The 24,903-nt window shown below is 50.7% G+C and overlaps 1 protein-coding gene across 5 annotated transcripts in view; it reads left to right on the forward strand.

The window, feature by feature from the left end:
- LOC142256430 (cyclin-dependent kinase 11B-like) overlaps nt 1-24,903 on the forward strand; it is a 186,234-nt gene that overhangs the window by 102,269 nt on the left and 59,062 nt on the right. For 4 of the 5 annotated variants that reach the window (XM_075328108.1, XM_075328111.1, XM_075328109.1 and 1 more), the window contains 3 exons: nt 2,537-2,632; nt 14,940-15,089; nt 15,459-15,524. In XM_075328108.1, the coding sequence (XP_075184223.1) occupies nt 2,537-2,632; nt 14,940-15,089; nt 15,459-15,524 (312 nt within the window). The remainder of the gene's footprint in view (nt 1-2,536; nt 2,633-14,939; nt 15,090-15,458; nt 15,525-24,903) is intronic. The other variant, XM_075328110.1, reaches the window with a different exon arrangement.

Here is a 24,903-nt window from a genome sequence, read left to right on the forward strand (position 1 = left end):
CTCCCTTCCTGGTGTTTCACCAGGACAAGGTGGTTCTGCGCCCGATTCCGGAGTTTCTCCCTAAGGTGGTATCCCCCTTTCATCTCAATCAGGATATCTCCTTACCTTCTTTGTGTCCTCGTCCAGTTCATCAATGTGAAAAGGATTTGCATTTGTTGGATCTGGTGAGAGCACTCAGAATCTACATTTCCCGCACGGCACCTCTGCGCCGCTCGGATACACTCTTTGTCCTTGTCGCCGGCCAGCGTAAAGGGTCGCAAGCTTCCAAATCCACCCTGGCTCGGTGGATCAAGGAACCAATTCTTGAAGCCTACCGTTCTGCGGGGCTTCCGGTTCCCTCAGGGCTGAAGGCCCATTCTACCAGAGCCGTGGGTGCGTCCTGGGCATTACGGCACCAGGCTACGGCTCAGCAGGTGTGCCAGGCGGCTACCTGGTCGAGTCTGCACACTTTTACCACGCATTATCAGATGCATACCTATGCTTCGGCGGACGCCAGCCTAGGTAGACAAGTCCTTCAGGCGGCAATTGCCCACCTGTAGAAAAGGGCCATTTTTACGGCCCTATCACAGGGTATTATTTTACCCACCCAGGGATTGCTTTTGGACATCCCAATTGTCTGGGTCTCCCAATAGAGCGACAAAGAAGAAGGGAATTTTGTTTACTTACCGTAAATTCCTTTTCTTCTAGCTCTAATTGGGAGACCCAGCACCCGCCCCTGTTTTTTTGTATACACATGTTGTTCATGTTGAATGGTTTCAGTTCTCCGATATTCCTTCGGATTGTATTTGCTTAAACCAGTTTATTGGCTTTCCTCCTTCTTGCTTTTGCACTAAAACTGAGGAGCCCGTGATCCCACAGGGGGTGTATAGGCAGAAGGGGAGGGGCCTTACACTTTTAAGTGTAATACTTTGTGTGGCCTCCGGAGGCAGTAGCTATACACCCAATTGTCTGGGTCTCCCAATTAGAGCTAGAAGAAAAGGAATTTACGGTAAGTAAACAAAATTCCCTTCTTTCATGGTGCAGGGAAACTAACGTGCAGCCTATGCCTCTGGCCATCCCCAGAATTCTCGACTTTCTACAGTCTGGCTTGCAAGCGGGGTTGTCTCTCAGTTCCCTTTAAAGGGCAGATCTCAGCGCTCTCAATCTCCTACCAATGCCGCCTGGCTCAAAAACCGCAAGTCAAGCCCTTCCTCCAGGGCATTTCCCATCTAGTTCCCACGTACAAACGGCCGCTGGAACCATGGGACCTCAACCTCGTTCTGGACGGTCTCCAGAGGTCTCCCTTTGAACCTCTCAAGGAATCCTCCCTTGCTCTTCTGTCCTGGAAGGTAACATTCCTGGTTGCAATTATGTCCATCAGACGGGTTTCGGAGCTGGCAGCACTCTCTTGCCGCGAGCCTTTTCTGATCTTTCACCAGGACAAGGTGGTTCGGCGCCCCCTTCCGGATTTTCTTCCAAAGGTTCCTACCCCGTTTCATTTGAACGAGGACATTGTTCTGCCTTCCTTTTGTCCACATCCAGTTCATAGGGTGGAAATGTCTCTGCATTTGTTAGACCTCGTCAGAGCTCTCAGATGTTACATATTCAGGACAACCCCCTTCAGGAAAACGGACTCTTTGTTCGTCATTCCTGAGGGGCCTAAGAAGGGACAGGCAGCTTCAAAGGCGACGCTGGCTCGCTGGATTCGCCCAGGATCCAGGAAGTCTACCGCTTGCAACTCAAGCCCATTCCTAGTGGGCTGCGGGCTCATTCCACGCGAGCAGTTGGCTCTTCGTGGGCCATTCGGCATCAGGCTTCAGTGGAACAGGTGTGTAAGGCTGCGACCTGGTCTAGCCTACATACGTTTTCAAAGCATTACAGAGTCCATACCCAGGTTTCAGCTGAGGCAAATTGGGGTAGGAAAATTCTGCAAACGGCAGTAGAGCTCCTCTCTCAGTAGGCGCTCCAGGCTGTCTGGGACTGGTTCCTTGTCCTTTGGTTGTGTTGTCTTGTTTTTATGTTTCCCACCCATGGACTGCTTTAGGACGTCCCATGGTCCTTTGTCCCCCAATGAGGCGTCAGAGAAAAATGGATTTTTGTGTACTCACCGTAAAATCGTTTTCTCTTAGCTATCATTGGGGGACACAGCACCCACCCTGTTGCCCTGCGGGGCCTTGGTTCTCTCAGTACCTTATTTGGTTATGACTCTTCTTTTCTCATGTTCCTCTGTTGAGAAGTTTTTACTGGTTTTTCTCCTCCTGCTTGTGTACTAAAACTGAGCTTGCCTGGCCCGGCCAGGGGGTGTATACTGCAGAGGAGGAGCTATGCTTTTGCATCTACTTAGTGTCCTCCTATGGATAGGCAGCATAACTCCCATGGTCCTGTGTCCCCCAATGATGGCTAAGAGAAAACGATTTTTGCGGTGAGTACACAAAAATCCGTTTTTTCCAGGAGCGGGACCTACAGCAATTGACTGATTTACCTTGGGGGTCTATAATGATAAAACCCCTGTCTCCGTTAACTGATCAGTAACATTCGCTACTTTTGCTTTTCTCAGTGAAAGAGGACAGGCCGGACATACGGGATCTCCTCTCTGACCTGCAGGATATCAGCGGCAGCGAGCGGAAAACAAGCTCCGTAGAGTCCTCCTCCGGTAATTGAGCGCGTTTGTTGTACAACGTAATAGGGATATTTGATAAGCTGGTTTATTAGGTTGTGTCCCTACATAATAACACTATACATCCAGTACACACAGAGTCACCCCGTAGGGACGCAGTCTAGTGACTAATGTAATGGAGATGCCCATTTGTCATATATAATGGCTGTACCTGGTGCCTTCCATTTGCCTCCAACTGGACACTAGCGTACCAATCCTGCATCCAAGGTGGCCGCTGCAGTGGCAGGGGAGGCTTGGTGCAGACTTGCCAAGGTGGCAACAGGTAGGGGAAGCTTTAAATTATTTATCCAAGTGGATTAATGGAGGATTCGCACAATAGAGTTCTAATAAAAGGAGCTTCAGGACCTTCAGTGAATTGCAAATAAGGTCCATTTCTGGATCTTGTATTTGTACCTATATTTCTGATCATTGCTTTCTATGTTTGCACATCACACTTCTGACAATCACAGTCTGACTATAGACTGTGATGTCTGGACCATCACTCGTCTCCTGTCCTGGCCCAATAGACTCACATATGCCTATTGTTGAGTTCAGGTCAGACGACCCAGTCTGGGTCCAGAAATCGACCCAGTCTGAGTGTCGGATGTCTGAAACTGGTTTTGCTCACAATTTCAGCTGCTTAAAGGGAATATGTCACCAGATTTTTGCTCCCCATCTGAGATCAGCATAACGTAGGGACCGAGACCCTGATTCCAGCGATGTGTCACTTACTGAGCTGTTTGCTGTCATTTTGATAAAATCAATGTTTTCTCTGCTGCAGATGTAGCAGTTATACAGAGCTCATGAATATGCTGGACTACCTTTCAGCACACCATGTAGTTCTGTAATGATGATCTACTGATGATTAAATGGTGATTATATCAAAACTGCACTAAGCAGCTCAGTAAGTCACACATCACTGGAATCAGGATCTCTGTCTCTACATTAAGCTGCGCTCAGATTAGGTGGCAAAAACCTGGTGACAGATTCCCTTTTAATATTTTGTTGATTTGTCAGTAGCTTAATAGACCTTAACCAGAGCTCTATCCTACTATAGTGTAGAGGATACTAGTGGTGTAATGTTTAGATATAATTTATTAGGACCTCTATGGGGACAAATCATCAAAGTTTTTAAGCAGAGAGCTCATTTAATAAGTTCCAAATTTTTGCGCAATGTGGAGTTAAGCAAAAAATTGCTACTTACAGCTTTTTCATGCCAGTGTGAAGCAGCTCCTCCAAAATGGGCAAACCTGGGAATGAGTCGTACCCCTCCACCCAGGTCATTAAAAATAATAGTGTCTTGTACTCCAGTCACGGCTGGAGTAGCATTTCTGGCTAGACGCACACCACTCCGAAAATGCACCAAATTAGTTAAGTGCAATGAATTTGGCACATTGTACTCAACCGAGCTCGTCATTAAGACCGGTGAGCGATACACCAGTCCTAATTAGTGATGGGCGAGCACTGAAATGCCCGAATACTCATTACTTTATTTGAGCAGGTCAGACGAGCTCAACGCGAGCAACAAGCAATATAGAAAGTCAATGATTCGCCTGTACGGGTCTCCGCATACATACATACAGCCAGCCATAAGTAATAATAATAATTAATAATTTTATTCATTTATATAGCGCCATTAATTCCACAGCGCTTTACGTACAATGACAACACTGTCCCCATTGGCGCTCACAATCTAGAGTCCCTCTCTGTATGTCTTTGGAGTGTGGGAGGAAACCGGAGGAAACCCACGCAAACACGGGGAGAAAATACAAACTCCTTGCAGATGGTGTCCTTGGTGGGATTTGAACCCAGGACCCCAGCGCTGCAAGACTGCAGTGCTAACCACTGAGCCACCACAAGACTGCAGTGTTAACTACTGAGCCACCGTGCCGCCCATAAGTGGAGCATTTCCGACAAGAGGGAGGGTGTCTTTTTTTTATTTGGTGGTCACACTACATCCGAGAACGTTGTTTATTTCCCGGGAAAGCCATTCAGAGATTGCAAATGGCTCTCCCTGGGGCGCCTGCACACATCACGCAGTGAAGCAAGCCTGTGCATTGTGGGCATTGTTTCGCAGACAAAATATCCGAGCACCCGCGATACTTGGCTGAGCTCCTCGAGTACCAGAGTACCCCATGCTCGATCAAGCAACGAGCAGTGCCCATCACTAGTCCTAATAAATCGGCCCCTATGTATTTATCTGGGATACTCTCCTCTTACATGTATTACATTTGATCTGTCAATTCTTGTAAGAGTAAAAATAAAGTGATAGAAGTTGAAATTCTCAGACTGTTCATAACTATATTAGTAAATCAAAATAATTTATTTCAGTATTACAGGGACGGGGGTTTTAAAAAAAAAAAAAAAAATTCCCTTACCTCCAACCTGGAGCCTGAACTTTACTACATACAGAATATTATTTCTCAGGCGTGTAATAATATCCCTAATATTTTGCAGCCTAAAGGGAGAAGACATAGCTACTTGCAAATTGTTAGTCTGGAGGAGGCGAACATAAGTTTCTAAAGAGTTAATATTCTAAAAAGGTAATGTCACGCTGTACAAAGGGCTAGTAAGATGTAGTACAGTGTATTCTCCACTAGGTGGCAGCAGAGTAGTGAAGGAGAGACAAAGAAACACTGTAACGGAAAGGCAGCTAAAGTACAGCAGAGTAACTTCAGCAGGCAGTTAGCAGGCGAGCCACCAGGGGGCAATAGAGTAGTGAAGCAGTCAGGGTCTAGCCAGGAAAGTCAAGTAATTGCAAAGGGAGGATCAAACTCTGGTCCGAAAACAGAACCAAGCCAGGGAGATCAGGTATGCAGAGGGAAACAAACAACAGACAGGAGAGGGAAGTCAGGGACCGGGACAGGCAGACAAACCGGGGAGGGTACAAGTCAGGACACAGCAGGGAGGCAGGACAGATCGGGAACACTCACCAGAGCCAGTATACAAGCTGCAAGGCAGAAATATCACTGGCACTGACCCATAGGTAGAGAGGCAAGATATAGTATCCTGGGAACCAGAACGAGGCAAGGGAATTTAACCCCTGACATGTTCAGGCCAGAGCTGGGTGTAACCAGCAGCAGGGAAAAGCCGGCCTGGATCATGACAGGTAGTAAAGTGATAGTGTCTTACCCCATACTATAAAGAGCCACCAGCAGCCAAATCCCATGGAAGAGAAGGCTGTAGGCTGCTACTTCTGTCTTCTCCTGCTGTAGATAGATACTTACTCTGGATGTTGTTCTATAAGAGGCAATGTAACAGCGCAGATCTCATGTGCTTACATGCTACACAGTCCACCCGTCTCCTCAGTGATATCACCTAGCATGAAGTCTCACACATCTGTTAAAACTGTGCGACAGTAGAGATCCTACTACAGTCTCATAGAATCATAGAATATTAGAGTTGGAATGGACCTCCTGGGTCATCTAGTCCAACCCCCTGCTCAAAGCAGGAGTCACTAAATCATCGCAGACAGATTGTCCGTCCAACCTCTTTTTAACCCCTTCACGACCGGCCGATTTTTCGCTTTCCGTTTTTTTTTTCGCCATTCTTTTTTTGAGAAACGTAACTTTTTTTATTTTTCAGTCAATATGGTCATGTGAGGGCTCATTTTTTGCGGAACGAGCTGTACTTTTAAATGATACCATCAGTTTTACCATATAGTGTACTGGAAAACGGCAAAAATATTCCAAATGCAGAAAAATTGCAAAAAAAGTGCGATAGCACTATGGTTTTTGAGATATTTTATTCACTGTGTTCACTATATGGTAAAACTGATGTGTGGGTGTGATGCCTCAGGTCAGTGCGAGTTCGTAGACACCAAACATGTATAGGTTTACTTTTACATAAGGGGTTAAAAAAAATCGGAAGTTTGTCCGAAGTTTGCCACCTTGTGGCTTCGAGAGTGGAAGGCAGATGCTTCTTCCAAGAAGTTTCTTGCTGGGCTCCCTTTTGCTGGTTCACGGCTGTTTGGTGAACAGCTGGATGAAATCATTAAAGAAGCTACTGGCGGGAAGAGTACTTCCATGCCACAAACCAAGACCAGGAAACCCGCCCAGGGTCAATCGAGGTTTCGTTCCTTTCGTTCCTCCAACTGGTCATCCTCTAAGCCTTCCGCCTCGTCCGCTAACTCAGACAAGAATCAGAAATCCAACTGGCGCCCAAAAGCGCGTCCGCAGAAGACCGCAGGAGGTTCTGCCACTAAGGCAGCTTCCTCATGACTCTCGGCCCGCTCCAGCCACGTCCTTAGTCGGTGGCAGGCTCTCCCACTTTGGCGACGCTTGGTTAAAGCAAGTCTCCGATCAGTGGGTGAGAGACATCATATCTCACGGCTACAGGATAGAATTCTCTTCCAGCCCTCCAAACAGATTTTTTCTCTCAACTCCCCTCTGCTCCAAGGCCGCCGCCTTCTCGCAGGCCGTGGCGTCCTTGCAGGCAAACGGAGTGATTGTCCCAGTTCCCGCTCAGGAACGGTTCAGAGGTTTTTACTCAAATCTCTTCCTAGTTCCAAAAAAGGACGGTACCTTCCGGCCCATCCTGGATCTCAAGCTTCTCAACAAGCATGTTCAGGTGCGGCATTTTTGCATGGAGTCTCTGCGATCAGTCATTGCCTCTATGACCCAAGGGGAGTTCCTGGCGTCCATCGACATCAGAGATGCCTATCTACATGTGCAATCGCAGTGTCACATCAGCGTTGGTTACGTTTTGCGATAGGAGAGGATCATTTCCAATTCGTGGCTCTCCCCTTCGGGTTAGCCACGGCCCCTCGGGTATTCACCAAGGTCATGGCGGCAGTGATTGCGGTCCTGCACCTCCAGGGGTTAGCAGTGCTTCCTTATCTGGACGACCTTCTGGTCAAGGGTACATCCAGCGCAGACTGTCAGCGGAGTGTTTCGCTCACTCTCGCCACCCTAGCCCAATTCGGGTGGATTGTCAATCTTCCCAAATCCACTCTGACACCGACCCAGAGTCTCACGTACCTAGGGATGCAGTTCGAGACCTTGCTGGCACTTGTGAAGTTGCCCTTAATCAAACAGCAGTCTCTCCGGCTAGCGGTGCGCTCTCTCCTGAGGCCCCGCCGTTATTCCCTCAGGCGCCTGATGCAGGTGCTGGGTCAAATGGTGGCCTCCATGGAGGCAGTTCCCTTTGCCCAGTTCCATCTGCGTCCTCTGCAGCTGGACATTCTCCGCTGTTGGGACAAGCGGCCTTCCTCCTTACAGAGGTTAGTGGCTCTGTCGCCACGGACCAGGAGCTCTCTTCAGTGGTGGCTTCGACCCCTCTCCCTGTCCCAAGGGCGCTCCTTCCTGACTCCGTCCTGGGTGATTCTCACCACGGATGCCAGCCTATCCGGCTGGGGAGCGGTACATCTCCACCACAGAGCACAGGGCACTTGGACTCCGTCCGAGTCAGCCCTTTCAATCAATGTGCTGGAAACCAGAGCTGTGCTTCTAGCTCTCCTAGCCTTTCACCACCTGTTGGCGGGCAGGCACATTCGAGTCCAGTCAGACAACGCGACAGCGGTTGCCTACATCAATCACCAAGGCGGGACACGCAGCCGCCTGGCAATGTTGGAGGTCCAACGCATTCTTCAATGGGCGGAGGACTCCAAGTCCACCATATCCGCAGTCCACATCCCTGGCGTAGAAAACTGGGAGGCAGATTATCTCAGCCGTCAATCCGTGGACGGTGGCGAGTGGTCCCTGCACCCGGCAGTGTTTCAGTCAATCTGCCGCAAGTGGGGCACTCCGGACGTGGACCTAATGGCATCCCGTCACAACAACAAGGTTCCGGTTTACGTGGCTCGCTCCCACGATCCTCAGGCCTTCGCCGCGGACGCTCTGGTTCAAGACTGGTCCCAGTTTCGTCTGTCCTACGTGTTTCCCCCTCTAGCTCTCTTGCCCAGAGTCCTGCGCAAGATCAGAATGGAGGGCCGTCGAGTCATCCTCATTGCACCGGACTGGCCCAGGCGAGCTTGGTATCCGGACCTGCTCCAACTGTCCGTGGAGATGCCGTGGCATCTTCCGGACCGTCCAGACCTGCTCTCGCAAGGTCCGTTTTTCCGCCCGAATTCTGCGGCACTCAAATTGACGGCGTGGCTCTTGAGTCCTGGATTTTGACGGCTTCTGGTATTCCTCCTGAAGTCATCTCCACTATGACTCGGGCCCGTAAGTCTTCCTCCGTCAAGATCTATCACAGGACTTGAAAAATTTTCCTGTCCTGGTGTCGCTCTTCCGGCCATTCTCCTTGGCCATTCTCGTTGCCGACCCTTCTGTCTTTTTTACAGTCCGGTCTGCAGCTAGGACTGTCCCTCAACTCTCTCAAGGGACAAGTCTCAGCTCTATCAGTGCTGTTCCAGCGGCGTCTCACCCGGCTGGCTCAGGTCCGCACCTTCATGCAAGGTGCGTCTCACATCATTCCGCCTTATCGGCGGCCCTTGGATCCCTGGGACCTTAACTTGGTCCTCACGGTATTGCAGAAACCCCCTTTCGAGCCCCTTAGGGAGGTTTCTTTGTATCGTCTTTCTCAAAAGGTGGCCTTTCTAGTTGCCATAACTTCTCTCAGGAGAGTCTCTGATTTGGCTGCGCTCTCCTCGGAGTCACCTTTTTTGGTTTTTCACCAAGACAAGGTAGTTCTCCGTCCGACCCCGGACTTTCTTCCTAAGGTGGTCTCTCCTTTCCACCTTAACCAGGATATTTCCTTGCCTTCCTTCTGTCCGGCCCCTGTTCATCGCTTTGAGAAAGCGCTGCATACTCTAGATCTGGTGCGTGCTCTCCGGATCTATGTGTGTCGCACCGCTGCGCTTAGGCGGTGCACCTCTCTTTTTGTGCTAACCACAGGGCGGCGCAAGGGTCTCTTTGCTTCTAAGCCGACCTTGGCCCGTTGGATTAGATCGACCATTTCGGACGCCTACCAGAGTACTCAGGTGCCTCCCCCACCGGGGATCAAAGCACACTCGACCAGAGCTGTCGGTGCCTCTTGGGCTTTTAGGCACCAGGCTACGGCTCAACAAGTCTGTCAGGCTGCCACTTGGACTAGCCTGCATACCTTTTCGAAGCACTACCAAGTGCATGCTCATGCTTCGGCAGATGCGAGCTTGGGCAGACGCATCCTTCAGGCGGCTGTCACCCACTTGTGAAGTTAGGCTCCGCCTACTTCTTAGTTTTTTCTGTTTATTCCCACCCAGGGACAGCTTTGGAACGTCCCATGGTCTGGGTCTCCCAAAGGAACGATAAAGAAAAAGAGAATTTTGTTACTTACCGTAAATTCTTTTTCTTATAGTTCCGTATTGGGAGACCCAGCTCCCTCCCTGTTGCCTGTTGGCAATTTTCTTGTTCCGTGTGTTATCACCGGCTGTTGTCGTGGACAGAGTCTCCGGTTGTTCCGGTTCTTACTCGGTTCTACTTGTGGGTGGCTATTCTCCTTCAGCTTTTGCTCCTTCAGCTGGTTAGGACTGGCTACCAGGGGGTGTATAAGCTCAGAGGGAGGAGCTACACTTTTAAGTGTAGTACTTTGTGTGTCCTCCGGAGGCAGTAGCTAAACACCCATGGTCTGGGTCTCCCAATACGGAACTATAAGAAAAAGAATTTACGGTAAGTAACAAAATTCTCTTTTTTCGGGATCTATGGCTCAGTGACGGCTTATTTTTTGCGTCTCGAGCTGACGTTTTTAACGGTACCATTTTTGCGCAGATGCTGCGTTTTGATCGCCTCTTATTGCATTTTGTGCAAAAGTTGTGGCGACAAAAAATGTCGTTTTGGCGTTTGGAATTTTTTGCTGCTACGCCGTTTACTGACCAGATTAATTGATTTTATATTTTGATAGATCGGGCGTTTCTGAACGCGGCGATACCAAAAGTGTGTATATGTTTTATTTTTTTTAACCCTTTAATTTTCAAGGGGGCGAATGGGGGGTGATTTCAACTTTTAGGTTTTTTGGTTTTTTTAACTTTTTTTTTATTTTACTAGTCCCCCTAGGGGGCTATTGCGATCAGCATTCCGATCGCACTGCAGTATCTGCTGATCACAGCTACACAGCTGTAAACAGCAGATACGCTCTCTTTCTCTTTTGCTGTGCCGCTGGCACAGCGAAAGTGAAAGCAAGTCATGTGTAGTACAGGAGTCATCACATGACCCTGTGCTACCATGACAACTATGGGAAGTCACGTGATCGCGTCCCGTGACTTCCGGTATCGGGCGGTAAGTAAAACTTTACCGCGATCGCGCTTATAATGGCGCTGTCACGTATTGACAGCGCCATTTAAGGGGTTATTCGGTACGAGCAGATAACGATTCTGCTCGTGCCTAGCAGGCACACATCTCAGCTGTGAAAATCAGCTGAGATGTGCGCCGATCGCGGCATGCTGCCGCCGGAGGACCGCGGGCAGTAACATTATGACATTTAGGACGTAATTTTACTGCCCGCGGTCGTTAAGGGGTTAAAGACTTCCATTGAAGGAGTACTCACAACCTCTCGTGGCAGCCTGTTCCACTCATTGATCACCCTCACTGTGAAAAAGTTTTTTCTAATATCTAATCTGTGTCTCCTCCCCATCAGTTTTATCCCATTGCTTCTAGTCTTTCCTTGTGAAAATGAGAATAAAACTGATCCCTCTACAGTGTGACAGCCTTTAAGATATTTGTAGACAGCTTTTAGGTCTCCTCTCAGTCTTCTCTATTGCAAGCTAAACAATCCTACATCCTGTAACCGTTCCTCATAGGACATGGTTTTGCAGACCGGTCACCATTCTGGTCACTCCTCTCTGAACGTGCTCCAGTTTGTTGATGTCTTCAGAACTGGACACAATATTGCAGATGAGGTCTGACCAAAGAGGAGTAAAGGGGGGATAATGACTTCACGTGATCAAGACTGTATGCTTCTGTTAATACATCCTAGAATGGTGTTTGCCTTTTTTGCTGCTGCGTCACACTGTTGACTCATGTTCAGGCTGTGATCTATAAGTATACCTAAAGGCTGCTTTACACGGTACGACCGATTGTGCAATTTCACAATCGATCGTACCCGCCCCCGTCCTTTTTGCGTCACGGGCAAATAGCTGCCCGTGTCGCTCAAAGTCGGTAACCCCCGTCACACATACTTACCTCTCGTGCGACCACGCTGTGGGTGCCGAACGTCCACTTCCTGGAGTGGGAGGGACGTTCGGCGTCACAGCGACGTCACACGGCCGCCGGCCAATGGTAGCGGAGGGGCGGAGATGAGCGGGACGTAAACATCCCGCCCACCTCCTTCCTTCACATAGCCGGCGGCGGCCGCGTGACGCAGGTGAGCTGCTGTTAATCGTTCCCGGGGTGTCACACGGAGCGGCGTGTCCTACCATGGAAACGATGAACAACTAAATTAAACGATATTATGAAACCTAGCGACCAGTACACGACTCACTATTTGTGAGCGATACTGCGTCGCTAGGAGGTGTCACACAGGCCGGCATCGCCAGCAATGCCGGATGTGCGTCACAAAAACCGTGACCCCGACGATCTTTCGCACGATAGATTGTCTGGTGTAAAGCAGCCTTTAGTCTTTTTCACGTATGCTGTTGTCTCCCTTTTAAAGGGCCAGAGTTATAATCACAAAATTGAGATTATTTTATTTTTTTTTAACTTTCCTAATTATATATGAAAGAGGCTTAAATTTTGGTTTCTTTGTCGCTCCATTGGGAGACCCAGACAATTGGGTGTATAGCTTCTGCCTCCGGAGGCCACACAAAGTATTACACTTTAAAAGTGTAACCCCTCCCCTCTGCCTATACACCCTCCCGTGCATCACGGGCTCCTCAGTTTTATGCTTTGTGTGGAAGGAGGCACACATCCACTCATGCATTCTCAGATTAGTTATATCGGTTGGAAGACAAGAGGACCCCCACGGGGCCCCCGGCATGTTCCCTTCTCACCCCACTATGTCGGCGGTGCTGTTAAGGTTGAGGTACCCATTGCGGGTTCAAGGCTGGAGCATCATGCCGTTTTCCTTCACCATCCCATAGTGGCTCTGGGAGAAGTGGGATCCTGACCGGTCATCCATTCACTGGGACCGGGGCTCCCTCCGCAGCCCCTGTGGGAATCTGCTGGACAGGAGTCTATTTATCCTCAGGGACCGGGCCCTGCATCCATAAGGTACTCTGTGTCCCCATGGGGACTGTGCAACCCCTTGAGGCGCCTCATGCACTTCCTGGGGAAGATGGTGGCAGCGATGGAGGCAGTGCCGTTCGCGCAATTCCATCTGCGGCCACTCCAATGGGACATTCTCCGCAAATGGGACAGGAGGTCGACTTCCCTGGACAGGAACGTCTCTCTGTCCCTTGCAACCAAGACGTCTCTTCAGTGGTGGCTCCTTCCCAATTTTCTATCGCAAGGAAAATCCTTCCTACCCCCAACCTGGGCTGTGGTCACCACGGACGCGAGCCTGTCAGGGTGGGGAGCGGTTTTCCTCCACCACAGGGCTCAGGGAACCTGGACTCCGGTAGAGTCCTCCCTTCAGATCAATGTTCTGGAGATCAGGGCAGTGTATCTAGCCTTATTGGCCATCGGTGGACGCAGGATCAGGTCCGACTGTCGTCGCGCCATTCTCGTCGCTCCAGATTGGCCGAGGCGATCGTGGTACCCGGATCTTTGGGATCTCACGGTGGGTCAACCGTGGGCGCTTCCAGACCGCCCAGACTTGCTGTCACAAGGGCCGTTTTTCCATCTGAATTCCGTGGCCCTCAACCTGACTGTGTGGCCATTGAGTCCTGGCTCCTAGCGTCTTCAGGATTATCTCAGGATGTCATTGCCACTATGAGACAGGCCAGGAAACCTACGTCCGCCAAGATCTATTACAGATCTTGGCGGATCTTCTTATCCTGGTGCTCTGATAATGGTTTTTCTCCCTGGCCGTTTGCCTTACCCACTTTTCTTTCCTTCCTCCAATCCGGAATGGACAATGGTTTGTCACTCGGCTCTCTCAAGGGACAAGTATCGGCGCTCTCCGTATTTTTTTCAAAAGCGCCTGGCCAGGCTTCCGCAGGTCCGCACGTTCCTGCAGGGAGTTTGCCACATAGTCCCACCTTACAAGCGTCCGCTGGAACCCTGGGACCTTAACAGGGTGCTAACTGCTCTTCAGAAACCACCTTTCGAACCGCTGCGGGATGTCTCTCTATCACGTCTTTCGCAGAAGGTGGCATTTCTAGTGGCAGTTACATCACTCCGAAGAGTGTCGGAGCTTGCAGCGCTGTCATGCAAAGCCCCCTTCCTGGTTTTTCACCAGGATAAGGTGGTTCTGCGTCCTGTCCCGGAATTTCTCCCTAAGGTGGTATCCCCTTTTCATCTCAATCAGGATATCTCCTTACCTTCATTTTGCCCTAATCCAATTCACCAATGTGAAAAGGATTTGCACTCTTTGGATCTGGTGAGAGCACTCCGTTTCTACGTGTCTCGCACGGCGCCCCTGCGTCGTTCAGATGCGCTCTTTGTCCTTGTCGCTGGCCAGCGTAAGGGTTCCCAGGCTTCCAAGTCAACCTTGGCTCGGTGGATCAAGGAACCGATTCTTGAAGCCTACCGTTCTTCTGGGCTTCCGCTTCCTTCAGGGCTGAAAGCCCATTCTACCAGAGCCGTGGGTGCGTCCTGGGCATTGCGGCACCAGGCTACGGCTCAGCAGGTGTGTCAGGCAGCTACGTGGTCTAGTCTGCACACTTTCACGAAACACTATCAGGTGCATACCTATGCTTCGGCAGACGCCAGTCTAGGTAGGCGAGTCCTGCAGGCGGCGGTTGCCCACCTGTAAGAGGGGGCCGTTTCGGCTCTTTTTATCGAGGTATTCTTTTACCCACCCAGGGACTGCTTTTGGACGTCCCAATTGTCTGGGTCTCCCAATGGAGCGACAAAGAAGAAGGGAATTTTGTTTACTTACCGTAAATTCCTTTTCTTCTAGCTCTAATTGGGAGACCCAGCACCCGCCCCTGTTTTTTTGTATACACATGTTGTTCATGTTGAATGGTTTCAGTTCTCCGATATTCCTTCGGATTGAATTTGCTTAAACCAGTTTATTGGCTTTCCTCCTTCTTGCTTTTGCACTAAAACTGAGGAGCCCGTGATCCCACGGGGGGTGTATAGGCAGAAGGGGAGGGGCTTTACACTTTTAAGTGTAATACTTTGTGTGGCCTCCGGAGGCAGAAGCTATACACCCAATTGTCTGGGTCTCCCAATAGGAGCTAGAAGAAAAGGAATTTACGGTAAGTAAACAAAATTCCCTTCTTCCCTTCCCACGGGGTAATATTTGCTATTAAACTCTTGACCATTTTTTCCAATATAATTTCCAGCGGGGTCTTTATCAGGAACGGAGGAAGAGGAGGAGACCAGCTCTGAGGAGTCAGAAGAAGCTGACGAAGAAGAGGAAGACGATGAGGAGGACGAAGACGACGAGGAAGATACCGTTAGCAATTCAGACGCTGAGTCAGAACAGACTGCAGGTAGTAATATTGTGGCTGTAATCACTTTACGGTTACGACGCATCTACATACGGGTCCCAGCAATCTTTCCAAGTCTCTGCTTGTGGGCTAATTGCCCATTTTGAAAAATAATTCTCAGCCCATTTTCACACAATCAACATTTATGGTCTGAGCATGGACTGCAATGTGTGGACCGGCCGCAGGTCTGCCTGACCTAATCTCAGCAGCCTCATGGATGCCTAGGTTTGGGTCAGGAGACCAACAACCAGACTGTACGTTGTGGTCTGAATGTTGGACGTGTGAAACCGGCTTTACTAAGTCACAGGTCTACTCATTTTCTGTGTTCATCATCCATACATTGATCATATGTAAATATTGATTCTTTTGCAGAGGAGGTCAGCGATGAAGAAATGAGTGAGGAAGAGGAGCGAGAGAATGGGACTCACATCACTATTGGTAAGAGTCCTATATTGATCTACATGCTGCACTAGATGTGATCGTCCAGTGTACAAGGAGGACAATAAAATAAGTGCCTGCACACGTTTTATAGTTATATTTGGACACCAGGAATTTGTGATGTAGCTGCTCAGGATAACTGTGTACAATGTCTATCTGCCGAGAACTGCCTATCAACTCCTATTCAGTATTTACATCTTGCTGGATCAGCTAAATGAGGGGATGTTGCTGGGTGTAAGACCCCCACCAATCCAATTTTAATGGTACCGCCAACTAAGTTTCGCTCGCCTGAGCTGCACTAATCTGGAGAACGTCATCTGTCCTGCATTAGACATCAAAATTGGTAATAAAGGGGGTCTTTCCGTTTTTCTTTATTGTTCCTATGGGAGACCCAGACATTGGGTGTATAGCTTCTGCCTTCGGAGGACACACAAAGTACTACACTAAAAAGTGTAGCTCCTCCCTCTGAGCCTATACACCCCCTGGCTAACCAGATCCAGCCAGTTCATTGCTTTGTGTTCAGGAGGCACACATCCACACATGCATTCTCATCGAATTTTTCATTTTGGAAAGTTTTTGAAGAAAAGCGGATCCAATCCTGGACTCCCGGCATGTCCCTTCTCACCCCACTGTGTCGGCGGTGCTGTTAAGGTTGATTACAAGGCTGGAGCCTTACATGCCGCGCTCCTTCACCATCCCTCGGTCTCTGGCTTGAAGTGGGAGCCAGCACGGTTCTCCCTGCTTCGCAGGAGGCCGGTCTCCATCCGCAGCCCCTTCAGGATCCTGCTGGACGGAGCACTCATCCCCAGGGACTGGAAACCCTGCGTCTCACAAGCTAAGTATCTGAGACGTTTATTCCGGGGGTCCCTTGTACTTTTATTGTTGGGGAGAGTGTGCTGTGTATCTGTTCTGACATTTCCGGCCGGTTCTCTGGTTGTCACCTGAGAACCGCGCCGATGGTGCCTGCGCGCCGGCCGCATCGTTCAAATTTAGGCCCCGGCTTCGCCTGAGGCCTAGTTTCGATTTCACTGCCCTTGCATGTCAGTCATGCAGAGGGACAGTGCGGCTCCGCCCAGCGGCCGTTCGGCACAGGGGAGGGACACTCCTCTCTGAGAACATGTCCCCTCCCCTATAAATCTCCTTGGCCCTCCAGATCCCGCTCTCAGAGTAGGCCCAGCCCCCTCTCCTCGCTCCGGCGCCATTTTATCAGCGTTCTCCTGACGATCGGCGCTGGCTGCAGCATCCCTGATAATCTGTCTGGGGGTCCGGGCTGTGGGATCTGGAGGGCACACAAACGGTCTGGTAAGCCACAACCTCCGGTTGTGGACCTGCTTATATACTCTCTGGGGGTTATTCTGACTCAGATCCCCCACTTCAGCAGCATGTCTCACACGAGGAGCAAGGCTGCAAGGCTGTATTCAATATGCACTGCATGTAAGCTCATACTGCCTGAACCGAGCACCTATCCACATTGTGTGGCCTGCTCTAACCTGACAATGCCTCAGCCTGGAATCGCACCCACAGTGGTCCCTCCGGCTGCTCCGGCTCCGGTGGCTGAACCCCCGGCTTGGGTAGAAGCCTTCTCTAGGTCAATCTCCCAGTCTTTTGCCGACTCCATGGGACAGCTGTCCCGGACTTTGCTGACCATGCATCAGCCCTCTTCTCAGGGTGCCTCTGCTGCTAAGGCTCTCTCAGCGGAGCTCACAGAGGATTCTTCATCTGGTCTCAGACCCCGTCCTCCTAAGAGGAGACGCAGGGCTCTCTCTCCTTCCTCGTCCCGTGGCTCTGATTCAAGAGCTGACTCGCAGGACGAGGAGGACGCCTTTACTGGGGGCTCGGACGCTACCTCCATGTGCCCCATTGATCTGTCCGAAAGTGACGCAGATGTTAGTGATTTGATTGCGTCCATTAATTCTGTACTGAACCTCAATCCGCCAGTATCAGAGGAGCAACCCTCTCTGGCAGAAAAGCACCAGTTTACCTCGCCTAAGAGGACAAGGAGTGTTTTCAGGCCACTGTGACCAAGCCTAGGGCCTGTCCTGACAAACGCTTCCCAAAGCGTGGTTCTGATGACCGTTTTCCCTTTCCACCTGAGGTGGTCAAGGAGTGGGCTCATTCACCAAAGGTAGACCCTCCGGTGTCTAGACTCTCAGCTCGGACCGTTGTATCAGTGGCTGACGGCACCTCTCTTAAGGATTCCACTGACCGCCAGGTTGACCTTCTGGCCAAATCTGTATATGAAGCGACAGGGGCCTCGTTCTCCCCATCTTTTGCTGCAGTGTGGGCTCTCAAGGCCATCTCTGCTTCTCTGGAGGAGATGCATTCCCTCACCAGGGAATCTATGCCCGAAATGGTTGCCTTAACTTCCCAAGCTTCGGCTTTTTCATCCTATGCCATGTCTGCCATTCTGGAGGCTTCTCACCGGACGGCGGTGGCCTCGGCTAATTCACTCGCTATCCGCAGGATCTTGTGGCTTTGAGAGTGGAAGGCAGATGCTTCTTCAAAGAAGTACCTTGCTGGCCTCCCTTTTGCTGGATCCAGGCTATTCGGCGAACAACTGGATGAAATTATTAAGGAAGCTACTGGCGGGAAGAGTACTTCCATGCCACAAACTAAACCCAGGAAACCTGCCCAGGGTAGGAACCAGTCGAGGTTTCGGTCCTTTCGTTCCTCCAACTGGTCATCCTCTAAGCCCTCGGCCTCGTTCACTAACTCAGCCAAGGACCAAAAACCCAACTGGCGCACGAAGCCGCGTCCACAGAAGACCGCAGGAGCTGCTGCCACTAAGGCAGCCTCCTCTTGACTATCTGGCCGCGCCAGCAACGTCCTTGGTCGGTGGCAGGCTCTCCCACTTTGGCGACGTGTGGTTTCAACACGTCTCCGATCAGTGGGTGCGGGATATCATCTCCCACGGCTACAGGATAGAATTCTCTTCCAGCCCGCCAAACAGATTTTTTCTGTCAACTCCCCCCTGCTCCAAGGCGGCCGCCTTCTCTCAGGCCGTGGCATCCTTGCAGGCCAACGGAGTAATTGTACCGATTCCCTCCCGGGAACGGTTCAGAGGTTTTTACTCAAATCTCTTCCTAGTCCCCAAAAGGACGGTTCCTTCCGGCCCATCCTGGATCTCAAGCTTCTCAACAAGCATGTTCAGGTGCGGCATTTTCGCATGGAGTCTCTGCGATCAGTTATTGCCTCAATGACACAAGGAGATTTCCTGGCATCCATCGACATCAGCGATGCCTATCTGCATGTGCCAATTGCAGTTTCACACCAGCGTTGGCTACGTTTTGCAATCGTAGAGGAACATTTCCAATTCGTGGCTCTCCCTTTCGGGTTAGCCACGGCCCCTCGAGTATTCACCAAGGTCATGGCAGCAGTGGTTGCGGTTCTGCACCTACAGGGGTTGGCAGTGATTCCTTACCTGGACGACCTTCTAGTCAAGGCTTCATCCAGCGCAGACTGTCAGCGGAGTGTCTCGCTCACTCTCGCCACTCTAGTCCAATTCGGGTGGCTGGTCAATCTGCCCAAATCCACTCTGACTCCGACCCAGAAGCTTACGTACCTAGGGATGCAATTCGAGACTCTGCCGGCACTTGTGAAGCTGCCCTTAGTCAAACAGCAGTCCCTCCATCTGGCGGTGCGCTCCGCTCTCTGCTGAGGCCCCGCCGTCATTCCATCAGGCACCTAATGCCGGTGCTGGGTCAGATGGTGGCGTCAATGGAGGCGGTTCCCTTTGCCCAGTTCCATCTGCGTCCCCTGCAGCTGGACATTCTCCGCTGTTGGGACAAGCGGACTTCCTCCTTGCACAGGTTAGTGGCTCTGTCGCCACAGACCAGGGGCTCCCTTCAGTGGTGGCTTCGGCCCCTCTCTCTGTCTCAGGGACGCTCCTTCCTGGCCCCGTCCTGGGTGATCCTCACCACAGATGCCAGTCTATCCGGCTGGGGAGCGGTATGTCTCCACCACAGAGCGCAGGGCACTTGGACTCCGTCCGAATCAGCCCTCTCGATCAATGTGCTGGAAACCAGAGCTGTGCTTCTAGCTCTCTTAGCCTTTCACCACCTGTTGGCGGGCAAGCACATCCGAGTCCAGTCGGACAACGCGACAGCGGTTGCCTACATCAATCACCAAGGCGGGACACGCAGCCGCCTGGCGATGTTGGAGGTTCAACGCATCCTTCAGTGGACGGAGGACTCCAAGTCCACCATATCCGCAGTCCACATCCCAGGCGTGGAAAACTGGGAAGCAGAATATCTCAGCCGTCAAACCGTGGACAGTGGCGAGTGGTCCCTGCATTTGGCAGTGTTTCGGTCAATCTGCCGCAAGTGGGGCACTCCGGAAGTGGATCTAATGGCATCCCGGCACAACAACAAGGTTCCGGTTTACGTGGCTCGCTTCCACGATCCTCAGGCCTTTGCAGCGGACGCTCTGGTTCAAGATTGGTCCCAGTTTCGTCTGTCCTACGTGTTTCCCCCTCTAGCTCTCTTGCCCAGAGTCCTGCGCAAGATCAGAATGGAGGGCCGTCGGGTCATCCTCATTGCTCCGGACTGGCCCAGGCGAGCTTGGTACCCAGACCTGCTCCATCTGTCCGTAGAGGTGCCGTGGCATCTTCCGGACCGTCCAGACCTTCTCTCACAAGGTCCGTTTTTCCGCCAGAATTCTGCGGCTCTCAGATTGACGGCGTGGCTCTTGAGTCCTGGATCTTGACGACTTCTGGTATCCCTCCTGAAGTCATCTCCACTATGACTCGGGCTCGGAAGTCTTCCTCGGCCAAAATCTATCACAGGACCTGGAAAATTTTTCTGTCCTGGTGTCGCTCTTCCGGCCATGCTCCTTGGCCTTTTTCATTGCCGAATCTTCTGTCCTTTCTACAGTCCGGTCTGCAGCTAGGACTATCCCTCAATTCTCTCAAGGGACAAGTCTCGGCTCTGTCAGTGTTGTTCCAGCAGCGTATCGCCCGGCTGGCTCAGGTGCGCACCTTCATGCAGGGCGCGTCTCACATCATTCCGCCTTACCGGCGGCCCTTGGATCCCTGGGACCTCAATCTGGTCCTCACGGCCTTGCAGAAACCCCCCTTTGAGCCTCTTAGGGAGGTTTCTTTGTCTCGTCTTTCACAGAAAGTGGTCTTTCTAGTGGCCATAACTTCCCTCAGGAGAGTCTCTGATTTGGCTGCGCTCTCTTCGGAGTCACCTTTTTTTGGTTTTTCATCAAGACAAGGTGGTTCTCCGTCCGACTCCGGACTTTCTCCCTAAGGTGGTTTCTCCTTTCCACCTTAACCAGGACATTTCCCTGCCTTCTTTTTGTCCGGCTCCTGTTCATCGCTTTGAAAAAGCGTTGCATACTCTGGATCTGGTGCAGGCGCTCCGGATCTATGTGTCTCGCACCGCTGTTCTTAGGCGGTGCACCTCTCTTTTTGTGCTAACCACAGGTCGGCGTAAGGGCCTCTCGGCTTCTAAGCCGACCTTAGCTCGTTGGATTAGGTCGGCCATTTCCGATGCCTACCAGTGTACTCAGGTGCCTCCCCCGCCGGGGATCAAGGCACACTCGACCAGAGCTGTCGGTGCCTCTTGGGCTTTCAGGCACCAGGCTACGGCTCAGCAGGTCTGTCAGGCTGCCACTTGGACTAGTCTGCATACCTTTTCAAAGCACTACCAAGTGCATGCTCATGCTTCAGCAGATGCGAGCTTGGGCAGACGCATCCTTCAGGCGGCTGTCGCCCACTTGTGAAGTTAGGTTCCGCCTACTTCTCAGTTTTCTGTTTATTCCCACCCATGGACTGCTTTGAGACGTCCCAATGTCTCGGTCTCCCATAGGACCGATAAAGAAAAAGAGAATTTTGTTTACTTACCGTAAATTCTTTTTCTTATAGTTCCGTATTGGGAGACCCAGCACCCTCCCTGTTGCCTGTTGGCAGTTTCTTGTTCCGTGTGTTATCACCGGCTGTTGTTGTAGACAGAGGCTCCGGTTGTTCCGGTTCTTGCTCTATCTCTACTTGTGGGTGGATGTTCTCCTTCAGCTTTTGCACTAAACTGGCTGGATCTGGTTAGCCAGGGGGTGTATAGGCTCAGAGGGAGGAGCTACACTTTTTAGTGTAGTACTTTGTGTGTCCTCGGGAGGCAGAAGCTATACACCCATGGTCTGGGTCTCCCAATACGGAACTATAAGAAAAAGAATTTACGGTAAGTAAACAAAATTCTCTTTTTTTTACTTAAGTTGCTGACAGGCTTGAACTGATTGAAAATAAATGACAAATTCAGCATTGTTTTCTGCAGCGTTGTTTCATCTACACTCGACCACTGCAGCTTATCCCCGTGCTGCTGGATCTAGTAGTAGGTAATCAATGCTGAATTTCTCTCGCTTCATCGGGGGACACAGCAGACCATTGGTGGATGCTGCCACCCACTAAGGCTGACACGATGGAAAAAATATTAACTTATACCCAACAGAAGGGAGTTTTGGCACTCTGTCATTTTACTAGAGACCGAGAGAACAGTGGGAGGTTACGTCATTGCTGTTGACTCTCTGATCTGTCCGGCAAGACCCTAACCTCCTAACACATCCAGTGTTTGGGGCTTCCCGGCGGCCTGTCCTTGCCTTTATACCCCTGCCCACTGGCCCCCCATGAACCGCTGCCTTGGCTCTGCCTTGCAGCCAAGCTCTCTAGTTTAGCCCCCTGCTTCATCGTGACCTAATCCTGTGGTTGGGATGCGCCTGTTGCTTGGCCGCTTCTGCATTCCCTGCCGTCCTATCAAAGTGTATCTCTTTCGCTCAGCGCATGGGATCCCTGCGCACCTTTCACTATCACGGTTTCCTTTTTCGGTGTCAATGCCGCCTTCTGCTCAACGCCATCTTCCTCTCCTTGTCCAGCTTCTCTGCACCTGTAGCCTTCGTTCTCCTCCTACATGACGGATTCCCAGTGCTTATAGTCACTGGGTCACCTGCCCCAAAGTCTCCACATCTCTACGGGAATCCAGTCTGCTGAACTAGGGTAAGACCTGCCACTTAAGGGCAGCTCCTTCCCCAGCATCTGTCTTCTGGCCCTTCCCTTGTATTTATGCCTAACCTCTCGGAGCCTCTATTCCACTCTTGCCACTAGCAGTTTCTTTCTAGTCAGACCTCGACCCTCTAACTAAACTGTTGGCCGCCCACCATGTCACCCCAACAGCAGCCCCCACTGCCCGCAGTGAGAATGTGCCTTCCCCTCCCCGAGTGGGCCCTGGCTCTCTTAGTAAGTTGACTAACCAAGATATCCCAGGCCTTGGTTTTGGGAATGGCTACCTAATCCAACCAAGTCACGGATGTACGGCTTACGTCACAGTGCGAGTCTTGACTCCCTGGTTCCTCAGCTCCAACTTGGCAGACCACGTAAGGGATCTGAGAAGTGAGCTCATACTAATTTTTCTTTCAGGTCTTTCACTCCTTCAGCGTCCCCCTAGATGGCATCCTTTTCTCTTTCTTCTTCCGACTCTCCAGGAGCTCAGTAGTCAGGTTCTCTGATCAGAATCAGTTTCTGATCTGGACTCCAAACAGATTTCTAAGCTTTGTGGATAGTCTGATTATAGCCGTTAATCAGATCCTCAATATGAAAGGTGAGGAACCGACTCAATCTGTACACTCTGTACCTTTTCAAGAAGTTAAAATGACCTCTTCGGGTTTTCACTAACTATGAAGGATTTGATGGAATTTGCCAGGAAAGGGGAGCATCCGGAAAAACGTTTCCAAAAACGTTAAACACATGGAAGTTTTATACCCATTTGCGCCGTATCTTCAAGAAAGACGGCAGTTTCCTTTAGTGGATCCAGCTGTACCTGGCTTTCCACTAAACACTATCCTTCCTTTCTCAGATGGGGCCTCCCTCAAGGATCTCTCCAACAGACACATGGAGATTAGCAAAGTCTGCCTTTGAGACCATAGGATTGGCTCTCTGCCTGTCCTCCGCCTCCATATGGGTTTCCAAGGAAGTTTCCTCCTGGGCCAAGCTTGTTCGCAATTGCATCCTGTCTGGGGCTTGCACCTCCAAAATGGTGGACCTAGCGGAAACGATTTCCCATACTAGGAAATATTTTTAACAGCTTCACTAGATGCAGCCTTGGTAAGCCCTTTTGGCCAGCAATATTGTCATAATCTGCAGAGTCTTATGGCTGAAGACGTGAAATGTGGACCCAGCATCCAATAAGTCACTCACCAGTTTCCCTTTCCAGGGCGCTGAACTTTTCAGAGATAAACTGGACAACGTCATCTTGGACACCCAGAAAAGTACCTCTTCCGCACCAGAAGCCAAAATGACCCCCCACCACCACCACCACCACCACCAAGAGACGCTTGTTTCCTTTTCGTTCCTTTTGCCAATTTTCATCTGGAAACAATCGCTAGGACGAGTGTCTGATCCAACGAAAAAAAGGAGACCCTCCTTCAAACCTGCTCTAACCTGGCATCCTTGCGGGCACTAGGGCAAGCCTCCCTGAGCCAACAGATTCTCTTCAGCATGATGGAGCGTCCCCACCTAGGAACCCTCTCAGGGGGGTGGTCATCTCCTTCTATTCCGGGATGAGTGGCTTCTCGTAGTCAATGACGCTTGGGATCAGAACAGTGTTACGCCTACAAAATAGAGTGGCTGTCAAATTCCTGATCCCAGTTCTCCCTGCCTCATCTGTTTCTTCCTCTACTGCTGATCCCCAGGCTGGTCAAAAAGATCAAGGCGGAAGGAGTACCCATCATACTTGTGACCCCCGGATTGGCTCAGAAGACCCTTGGTATGCCGAATTAGTCCACCTCCTTGCAGATGTCCAGAGGTTCATGAGGAGGTTCCTTCCTTTCGCATATACCATCACACATGGAAGGTCTTCATCCGCTAGTGTGAAACTAACCAGACCATTCCCATGGTCTTCTCCTTGCTTTTACCTGTTGTCCTTCCTGCAGTCAGGTTTTGATTCTAGCCTGTCTCTTAGCTCACTCAAGGGTCAGGTCTCGGCCCTTTTCATTTTCATTCAGATAAGCCTTGCTTCTCGTCCGCAGGTCAAGACCTTCCATCAAGGGTGTCACAAATTCTGCCAATACTTACCGTTCTCCAGTAGAGCCGTGGGATCTCGGCCATGTTCTGGACATCCTTGAGAGGCCCTCCTTTCAACCGCTACCAGATTATTTCGAATCTTTACTCTCCTGGAAAGTTGCCTTCTTGATAGCCATCACTACGATCAGACCAGCATTTGAACGCTCTGCTCTCTCCTGCTGCTCCCACTTTCTGGTTTTCCATCAGGACAAGGCGGTTTTTATGACTGGTTTCACCCTTTTTCCCTAAGGTGGTTTCTTCATTTCACCTTAACGAAGACATTGTGCTCCCTTCATTCTGTCTGTTTCCCATTTGCCCTTGGAAATGGTCTCT

This window comes from Anomaloglossus baeobatrachus, chromosome 11, assembly GCF_048569485.1.
Source record: "Anomaloglossus baeobatrachus isolate aAnoBae1 chromosome 11, aAnoBae1.hap1, whole genome shotgun sequence".
Classification (NCBI taxonomy): domain Eukaryota; kingdom Metazoa; phylum Chordata; class Amphibia; order Anura; family Aromobatidae; genus Anomaloglossus; species Anomaloglossus baeobatrachus.